This window comes from Cavia porcellus, unplaced genomic scaffold (genome assembly GCF_034190915.1).
Source record: "Cavia porcellus strain 051 isolate PalLab524CR breed Dunkin Hartley unplaced genomic scaffold, mCavPor4.1 scaffold_17, whole genome shotgun sequence".
In the NCBI taxonomy this organism is placed as follows: Eukaryota; Metazoa; Chordata; class Mammalia; order Rodentia; family Caviidae; genus Cavia; species Cavia porcellus.
Genome location: NW_026947500.1, coordinates 59280463 through 59291176, shown reverse-complemented (window position 1 = coordinate 59291176; position 10714 = coordinate 59280463). Strand labels below are relative to the sequence as shown.

Below are 10714 nucleotides of genomic sequence, written 5' to 3'. Positions count from 1 at the left end.
AAATATTAATATGAGAATGCTAAAGTTAGGCAAATGCTTTATCAGAATTGCACTCTTCTCTCACAGAGCTCTAAAATATAATAACCAATAGTGCTTATTTGTGGAAAGAATATAGTATCCTAAAATTTCTTGGCCTACCTAGTAATAATTCTGTTTGTAGATAATTTTCTTCTGAGCAGTGACACAGGGACACACAGAAGTACCTATGGAACAAAAGAACAATGTCACTGAGTTTGTGCTCTTGGGGCTCACTCAGAGCCTCCAGCATCAGAAAATACCGTTTGCTGTGTTCTTGCTGATCTACAAGGTGACAATGGCAGGCAATTTACTCACTGGCATGACTGCGATACTCAGCCGAGCCTTGATTGCCCCATGTTCTTCTTGGCTATTCACCTTGTATGGATGCTGTTTATTCCACTACAGTTATTCAAATATGATTATAGATTTAATATATGAGAAGAAAACCATTTCCTTCAAAGCTTGTACGACACAGCTTTTTGTAGGTCACTTATTTGATAGTGTTCAGAATTTGCTCTGGTGCCCATGGCCTATGACCGCTACGTTGTCATCTGCAAGCCCCTGCATTATCTGACCATCATGAACCAATGATACTGTGTACAGTTGTTCATGTTGGCCTTGGTTGGGGTTTTGTGCATGCTGTCCTTCACTTCTGTTTGTTTACAACTTTCCTTTCTGTGGTCCTAATGTCATTGACCACTTCATCTGTGACATGTACCCCTCATTAAACCTTGTATGTACAGACTTCTATGTTATTGGTCTCACAGTGGTGGCCAATTAAGGCGCCAACTGTGTGGTCATCTTCACACTCTTATTAATCTCTTATTGGGTGATTCTGCACTCCCTGAAGAATCTGAGTCAGAAAGGGAGACACAAGACCTTATCAACCGGTGGCTCCCACATCACAGTGGTTGGTATTTTTTTCCTTGTATTTTTCTGTATGTGAGACCTCCCTCTGTGTGTGTGTGTGTGTGTGTGTGTGTGTGTGTGTGTGTAATGTTGTACTTGTAAGGTACATTAAACACGATTTGTTCATATTGTTCAGAATATTAAAGCTGAATATGCTAATATTAAATACTATTTTAAATATTAACCATAAAGTGGTAAAGTAAACAGAATGAATGTACATCTCATCTTAATTTAAGTAAATTTGTCCACATGTCTGTTTCTTGGAATTTTTTTTCTGCTGCTTTTGTTTTTCCAGAATATCTCTGCATTTATTTGTAGGGCCTAGAAATCCCACCCATTTGGAGCATTGGTTCACACACACTCATCCCAACCCTATAATCTCTGGCTCCCCTTCCCATCCTCTCCCCATTCCCAGGTCCCGTCTTATGTTAAAAAATCAACCTACAAGATTGAAATCATCATCCTTTATTTTTGGGGAAAAATTATTCCTATTCGGGCTTATCATAAAACAGCATCTAGGAAATGTATAAGCTTGTATATTTGATTTATTTCACTTTGGCTTATGGTCTGTATTCATTTTTCCTAGAAAAGGCTCAGATTTCTCCTTCTTTTTGCTCAGTAGTACACTATTGTGTAGGTGTATCACATTTTATGAACCTATTTGCCTGCAGATGGATATAACATGTTTTCCCATAATTGGTTATTTTGAATCATGCTGTTTTAAATATGGATATGAATGTGTTATTGTAACATGATGCTTTAAAATTTTTAGAAGACATGTAGGAGATATGTAAGTTGGTCAAATAAAATTCCTACTTTTCCTCTGTGAACAAAATCTCCATATGGATTTTTTTTACTGTTTTTAATAATTTACACAACCAACAACAATGTAGAAAATTTCTTTTTTCCAGTCATCTCACAGCTTTGGTAGCTTTTGAAGTTTTTTTTGATGGCCATCTTTACTGGAGTGAGATACAATTTCAGGATTTTTTTCTTTATTTTACAATTTTCTAATGTCTAAATTTGCTAACATTGTTTCATATGCTTATTGGCCAGTTGTACTCCTTTAAAGAAGCTTCCATGTGTTGCAATTGCCATTTTTAATTGACTCTTTTACCTTCATTGTGGAATCAGTTATGTTTTATAGTACTTTATGAATTCTAGGGATTATTTCTATGCCTGTGAAGTAGATGAAGTGTTTTCCCATTCTGTAGGTTGTCTCTTCACTCTGTTGGTTAGAATATAGTTTTCAATCTCTCCTTGAAAATTCTCTCTGCCTTTGTTTGCCAGTCAGTACCTTGTTCCCTCTCCTCTTTTTCACTTGTCTTTCTCTTCTTCCTCTTCCTCTTCTTTTACTGCGGTTGTATCCTCCTGTCATGTTAATCTGCCATGTACAAAACGTCAATGGTGCAACTGAGATACAAATCACAGACTGCAGTCGTGCCTGCCTAAATAGTACAGACAGTTTATAATGTGCATATGTACTTTCCTATCCCCCATGTTCATTGGGACTCGTACATTTGTAAGTGGATGGATATATGATATCTTTATATTGGTTTCATAATAGCAATATCCTGTCATACATAGTTTCTGCTTCTTATTCAATAGTAACTTGTGGAAACTTCCCTAAGAGTACTGACTTACTTGAAATTAACTCAAGAATTGTGATTTTTTTTTCTGTTAAGAGATTATATACTCTGTTCAATGATTTCTTTAGTATTATTCACCTTAAATTTTAAACTGTATGTGGTATTAAACTAATACAACAAACATATTGTGTATATGTCCAAATGTCCTAAGGTTTAGTTTTCCTGCAATAGATTATAAAGAATATAAATATGAAGAATGGTGTGTGTATTTTTACTTCTATAGAGATTGTCAAATGGAGATTCAAAACTTATAAAATTTAAAATGGAGAAAATACCCTGTTTAAATTTTATCAGTCACCTTTAAAACTTTGAAACATTTAAAATCTAATGTCTATGAAGTGATGTTTGTATGTATTCTGTCCCAGTTTTCGCACGACTGGTGAGTTGCAGCATCAGCTGCCATTTATTGGTTATGTGTGTGTAGTTCTTCTTTCATTTTCCTGCTTATATCATCTGTCCATTTTCCCATTGTTTTGTAGTTCATTTATTAATTTATTAAAACCTTTTGTATATTTTAAACAGTAAGATTTTATGTTCCTCAACATATAATTATATTTTACACATATTTCCATCTATGCATTTATAGTATGAAATGTTAACTTGAAAATAAGTGGAAAATAGAAATGGGATAAGTGAAATCAGACTCATATTTGTAAATAACACATTGTCTCTCTAGTATAAAAATTAATAATAAAAAACCGAAAGATTAATAAGATCAAAATGTATATAATATATACTGTAAAAATGAAAGAGAAAGAAAGTGCTCTAAAGGATATAACTGTATGTATGTTCAAATGAGCAAGATAGATAACAATGCTACTATTTTTGTTAATTCATCAAGAAGAATAGTTTTTATTGTTATGATTGTTTTTCCACGTTTTGTGCTTTGATTTTGTAACTTGAACAACTACTTTTCAGATAACACTATGTAATTATCAACTAGTGATTACTTACTGTCATTTTTTGAAATCCTATATAAATTCTACCTTTTATCTATTTTGATTTTTTTCTCTAAATAACAAAAAGAAAATACAAATGGGTCCATTTGAGATAACTATTACTAACAGAAAATTTTTCTACCCCAAGGATATGCAAAGTAACCTTTCTTTACTATCTTGAAGTATATAAAAGTTACATCTTGCTATTTTTTACACTAAGTCTAATTGACATTTATCTTGTGAATACTTATGGATATGTGCAAATATTTTAGTTTTCTAATAGAAAGCTTGCTGCAGTAGACTTCTGTTTCTTTCATAACCAGTCATTTCCATCATGTTTCTAATTAGTTATTTACAATGATGCTCCTCAACAAAATAGCACTGTGCTTCCATCCAACTTGAATTTCTATTACCTCTGACAGTACTGGAACAGAATAAATAACAATGCCTATAAATGAAAGTAATAAACACGTTATCTTAAATTTTTATTCACATAATTTGTCCAGAGCAGTGAGAAATGACACATAGAAATACATATGAAGCAGAGCAATGATGTGAGAGACATTGTGCTCTTGGAGCTCCCTCAGAGGCCCCAGGTCAGAAAATATTAACTTCTGTGTTCTCGCTGAGCTACATGATGACAAGTGCAGGCAACCTACTCATTGTCATGACTGTGTTGCTCAGCCCAGTGTTGGATGCCCCAATATTCTTCTTTCCTGGCTACTTATCATTTATGAATGCCATTACAGTTGCCTCAAATATGGTTAAAGACTTACTCTATGACAAGAGAACCACTTCCCTGAAAGACTGAATAAACAGCTTTTTGTAAGTGACTTATTTGGCTGTGTTGATGTAACGCTCCTGGTGGTCATGGCCTATGACGTCTACATGGTCATCTTTAAATCCCTGCACTATCATGAACCAATAGCGGTGTGCTCTGCTGCTGCCTCTGACCTGGGTTGGTGTTTTCTGCGTTCAGGACTAGCAAACAAAATTGAGTTTGTCTCATTTATGTTCAGTGAAGACTTGCTTTATCCAGGAAAGTCATGTGTGAATATTTCAGTGTGCTGAAATTTTCTTGAGGTTTAATAACTGAACAAGAGAAAATATATGTAATGTGAATTCTTATAATAACATACATGTATGTTTATGATTGTTAGAACTTGTTAGGAAAATAGATATATTTTTTTCTTGAAATGTTTCAGGTGAGGCTATCAATTTATGTGCCATAATTAAAGCTAACACTTATTTACTTAATGAGATATTCTTGATGATTTTTACAAAAAGTCATTGTATTCAGAATTATATCTGAAAACCAAAATATGACTAAAAATTAAAATAGAAGATAAATGATAGGAAGATTGGAGACAGATGATTTTCAAACAGAGAGGGGATCAAGACTTGGAGGCAGTGATGTGGAGAGGGGATGAAAAAAGTGAAGACATGTTCTGTTCACCCACCACCTCCACTCGAGGAATGTAAGCACTTGTGCTGATAGATCTAAAAAGTATAAAAAATAGCTAATGCCTACAATATATTTGGCAAAAATAAAATTATACATAAATTGCATTTTTTCAGAATTTCAGCAAATCATAGTAGATCACACATATTTGAAATGTCAATCTTATTATTTTTATAAGATTTACATATACAATTTTGTAATATTTCTTCACATGTTATTCTTGAAGAGGAATAATACTTTATTTTTAACATAATCAGAAAGAATCTTTAAATTTAAAGAAAAGAAAATGATACTTGTGGTGATACTAAAATGACTTATTTTCCATGGAACTTAGCATTTCTTTATAATTGTTTTTCTAATAAAATACAATTCAACAAGTTAGGCAGATCATCATATTTTACATTCACATAGATTACTCAGTTTTAAATGCTTGAGGAACATTTTGTTAGATATTTTGTCTCCACTTTTAGTTGAATTTCTTATTATCATAGATGGAAGCCATATGATTTAAATCCTTGAGTTACACAGTAATATGTGTCATGATCTCTATGTTGTATATTTTGGTGAATATTTCATGAATACTTGCAAAAATGTAGAACAGTCTGACATCTGATTTCTCTTTTCCAGTTCCTGTTCCAATACACATCCAAATGCTTGGGTTGTTTGAAACTGTGATACATAGACCCTCTCTTACAGGTGAACAAGGCATTATGTGTATTTGACTCTAGTTTACAATGACTTCTTCAGAAATTCGTTTCTTTCATCGCTGTTTGTGAGTTCAGATGTCAACACGGAATTGTTAAACTCTATAATCCTCAGATTTGCCTGTATTGTGGTGCATGAGTTTTGAGAAAAAGTTCTTTGTATTAGTTCCTATTACTTGTATAAAATTCTGGAATTCAACATGCTCTCTACAAATATGCATATATCAGCCATACGTTTCAATCATATACATCTCTCTTATTTCCCTTTGTTAAGACTCACGTGTCACGATTTTTAATTAGATATTTTTTTCATATTTTGTTTCTGCTCAGTCTGGATTATTTCCTTTTGTGATGTGACCTCTAGTTGTTCATGATGCTATTTCCCCAGAGAGTATGTCCCTGGAAATCATGTTCTAGATTGTTATTATTCTCTGACAACTCTGGAGATTCACAGCCTACCCTCAGACTCAGCACCAAGGTGCCAGTGAGTTTAATTAAGGAATAAGTCATTCCTGGACATGTAGCACGGGAAGCATTCAACCATAGGTGCTGTGGTCACAACATACCTAAAGTGCCTTCAGAATTCTTTCTTCCCCTCTGTGAGTGTTTGGCACTACAAGCGTTCACTTGACTGTTCTTAGACATCAAAATGATAGACTGACAGCATGATGAAATGGGGATCATAGATTTTTCTCCATCCTTCACACTTCCCAAAGCCAAATGTCACGTATGAAAGCAAGGTAGTATATCTCAAAAGGGAATCAAAATGTTAAAATCTATTTGATTATTCCTCTCTCATTTTATAAAATTCCAATTGCAAATGCATGTCTCAGTAAAGCTTGATTCCTTTTTCTGAAAAATTTACCTATTAAATATTAAAGTGCCACTTAATATTGCTTCTTAAGAAAATATTGCCAAAACTGAATTTTGAGTATTTCTTTTTTACAATTAAGTATCAGAGTTCTTGACTTAATATGACATTCATAGCATTAACTTTAGAAACCAATTCATGGTATTAACTTTAGAAACCAAAGAAGGTAACATTTCTTCTATAAATAATCTAAATTATCTTTCTAGCAAGTATTGCAGGATTGGTCCGTGGAAACATTTCAACGTGCATCAGTGGTGTGTGTGACGTTTTGCTCTGTGTTCCAGAGACAGCATCAGTGTGTGAACTGGTTGCCATTTGGGAATGGGAAAAATCACCAACCCAGAACCTTGAATGAAGGATTCTCTGATTATATGCAGGTAACTCAGGATAAATACTTATGTGTCATATTCTGAATTATGGTTTACATTATGCAAGTACAGTAGCTTTATCACAGCACAACTCATAATCTTTTCAAATTTCTATATGATTCTGATACAAAATTACATTGTAATTTTATCACTCCTAAAATATGAATGCAGTTTTATCCAATCTTAACTCCTCCTTGGATGTCTTACCATTATAAAACTTAATAGTAAATGAGTCTTTTCTAACATTAGTGTCCCTGTCAAATAATTTTGAGTGTATTTGGAAAATACTTTGTATGTAGGTATCTACACATTTCTTGATAGAATCAAGAGAATTACCCTGCAATTATTGTTTAAAATATTAAAAATTAAAAGATGACATTGTATCTGCCAGTGTCAAATGAGTTACTGAAGGGTACAGATTGTAATAGTTATGCAAACAAACTTTTATATAAATTCTTAGGAATTGTTGACCAAGTAAGGGTATGACGGAAACTTACCTTTGGGTTTAATAAAGGAAGAAATTTGTCTAAGAAGAGCTGAGACGCGAGGTAATATCTTCCTTGAAAAAGACATGGATCAAAGGATAAACTTCATCCAACAAGCAGATATGCTGCATTAATCAGACCACAAAACTAATACTGGATAAACAGGAAAATAATGATGTAGGAAATTATGGGGGAAGTTGTAAAAGCAGGGTCCTTAAAAAGGTTCAAATATGATGCATGATCAGAGATACGGGACAAAACTAAAAACAGATAATCCACGCTTGTGTAAAGAAAAGGGGCAAAATTTGTTCATTGAGATATAAGAATATGTCAAGAAATATTTAAAGCATGACTGTTATTTTTCTGACTATTTTCTTTTGATACTGAGCCAGTGAATATGAATTTTATTAAGGTATCATTTGTTTGACTTGCCTCATCTCCTCCTCTTTTCTCTGTTCTCTCTTCCCTCTCCTTCACTTTCTCTTCCCATCAGCCTCATCAACTTGGGTCCATTATCTTGTTTTTTTAATGTTTCACATATCACCCTTACATTTAACTGTACCAACACACAGATGTAGATGGTGCTTTAGTCAATCATGTATGCTATAATTGTTCCAATGCCCATAGACTCACACAAAAACATTAACAACAGCATATATATGGTCCTTTATATTTTCTTATAATATTATCATGTTATATGTACTTATAGGATTATTTTTTTCTTATTACAAGTTAACTATTGGAAATTTTCCCTTGAGTACTTACTTAACTGTAAGTATTTAAAGGACTTTTCTAGTTAACAAATTTTATATTCTATCTATCCATATCTTGTTTTAGAATTAATTTTCATATTTTATCATTTTATTTAATACCATTAAAATATTGCTGCAAAACCACAGTGTGCAGCCTTTCTTAATTGATAGGGATTTAATTTTCCTGCCATATCATTTGATACAGTGTATAGTTGCTATGAGGAAAGATATATGCAGTTTTAATTTCCATTGATACTGAGAAATTTTATTGCAAAAATTATAAAATTCAAACTTTAAGAAAACATTTTTCTTTTTAATTATTTTAAAGCTTCATAACTTTAAAGTAAGATATTTATAACATATCACTTTAATTTATAACATGACATTTCATTTCATTTAGTCTGTTTGCTAATGAATTTTACCATGTCTTTTTGATCACTGACTCAACTTTTAAATCTGCTTGATTATATCCTCTGTCCACTTTGTTATTGATTTATGGTTTTTAAAATAACTTTTTAAAGTTTGTGATCTATTTCAAGTGGTATCTCTGCTTACGTTCTCTAAACAAACTTTTCATCAGCATTAATTTCATGCAGTTATATATGACACAGTTTCCTACATTGATGAATTATTTCAAAATTATCAAATATGTTTATTTTTAACTCATAAGAGATTCCTCATACTAGTTGAAAAATTTCTTCTCTACTCACGAGCATAATATCACTTCTATTTGGTCACCATGTGGTATATATAAAGTTAATTTCCTGTCATTTTACATTAAATATTCAAGATACTTCTATTTTGATTTTGGAAGTGTCTTTCTACGTTATATTATTAAAAACCAGATGACAACCTAGTTGGGAGATTCAATTCTCTTATATGAAAGTCATTGTTTGGAATGTCTCTCATTACTTATGTCTGTTGACATTAGCCTATAAAATCACTAAACTTACAGATGTGTTTCAAATTTACATCATAAACCAGTTCAGTTATGGAATATAATTAATCATAATTAATCATAATGGTTATTCATGGGATGAACAATAGTTTACCTTGAAATTTCATGGGCTCACTAATAATAATTCTGTTTGTAGAAAATTTTCTTCTGAGCAGTGACACAGGGACACACTGAAAGACATATGGAACAAAGGAACAATGTGACTGAGTTTGTGCTCTTGGGGCTCACTCAGAGTCCCCAGGGTCAGAAAATATTGTTTGCTGTGTTCTTGCTGATCTACATGGTGACAATGGCAGGCAACCTACTCATTGTTGTGACTGTGGTGCTCAGCCCCGCCTTGGATGCACCCATGTACTTCTTTCTTGGTTATTTATCACTTATGGATGCTGTTTATTCTAACACAGTTACCCCAAATATGATGATTGACTTACTCCATGTGAATAAAACCATATCCTTCAAAGCTTGTATGACGCAACTTTTTTTAGAGCACTTGTTTGGTGGTGCAGAGATTTTGCTACTGGTGGCCATGGCTTATGACCGCTATGTGGCCATCTGCAAACCACTGCATTATCTGACCATCATGAGCAAAGGAGTTTGTATTCTCTTTTTGGTGTTTGCCTTAGTTGGTGGTTTTGTGCATGCTATACTGCACATCCTTTCTGTTTACAGCCTTCCCTTCTGTGGACCAAATGTGATCGACCACTTCGTCTGTGACATGTACCCCTTATTAAAACTTGCCTGCACTGACACTTACATTATTGGGCTCACAGTGGTGGCCAATGATGGTGTCATCTGTGTGGTCATCTTTTCCCTCTTGATCATCTCCTATGTGGTCATTCTGCACTCCCTGAAGAACCTGAGTCAGGAAGGGAGGCGCAAGGCCTTATCGACCTGTGGCTCCCACATCACAGTGGTAGTTTTCTTCTTTGTTCCTTGCATATTTCTGTATGTGAGACCTCCCTCTACCTTTCCAATTGATAAATCCCTGGCTGTATTCTACACTGTCATAACACCTTTGCTGAATCCCCTCATCTATACTCTCAGAAATGCAGAGATGAAAAATGTCATGAAGAAACTTTGGACTGGAAAAGGGAAATGAAGTGACAAAGAACCATAACATTTGTTTTGCATGAAGAGAGTTGCTAATTCCAAAGAAGACACAAATGGTTATTTCATTATACTATTTTATGTCAAGTTTAATCACTACATAATGGCAACTATTTGGTAATATACATTGTAAGACTATAAGAACATTTTTGAAAGCCTGTTTCAGTACAAAAAATTCTGTCAAGATTATAGATGTTTGCCACAATTAACATTATATTTATTTTCTTAAGGAAAATTCATTCACAATTAATATATAATTAAATTCACAATTTTTTAGAATTAACAATGCTCAAGATAAATTGAAAATAACACAGAAAAAGTAATGTATAAATATTTGGCTTCTATCACAGATTAAAAATATTACAGATCATATTGATTTATGAAATATATAAATGTGTTATGCGAAAAATTTCCCATAGTTTCATTTGTATTATTTAGCTTATTGTGCTTGAAGAGGAATATAACATCATTTTTAATAAAACTATGAGGAATT

The 10714-nt window shown here is 33.0% G+C and overlaps 1 protein-coding gene and 1 pseudogene across 1 annotated transcript; both read left to right on the top strand.

The window, feature by feature from the left end:
• The first annotated feature begins 205 nt into the window (after positions 1–205).
• LOC100720964 (putative olfactory receptor 4A4) lies at positions 206–4585 on the top strand (annotated as a pseudogene).
• Positions 4586–9292: 4707 nt separating this feature from the next.
• LOC100721236 (olfactory receptor 4A47-like) lies at positions 9293–10213 on the top strand. Its single transcript, XM_003467827.4, has one exon. The coding sequence runs from the start codon at positions 9296–9298 to the stop codon at positions 10211–10213; it is 918 nt and encodes a 305-aa protein (XP_003467875.2). The 5' UTR covers positions 9293–9295.
• The last annotated feature ends 501 nt before the right edge of the window (positions 10214–10714 follow it).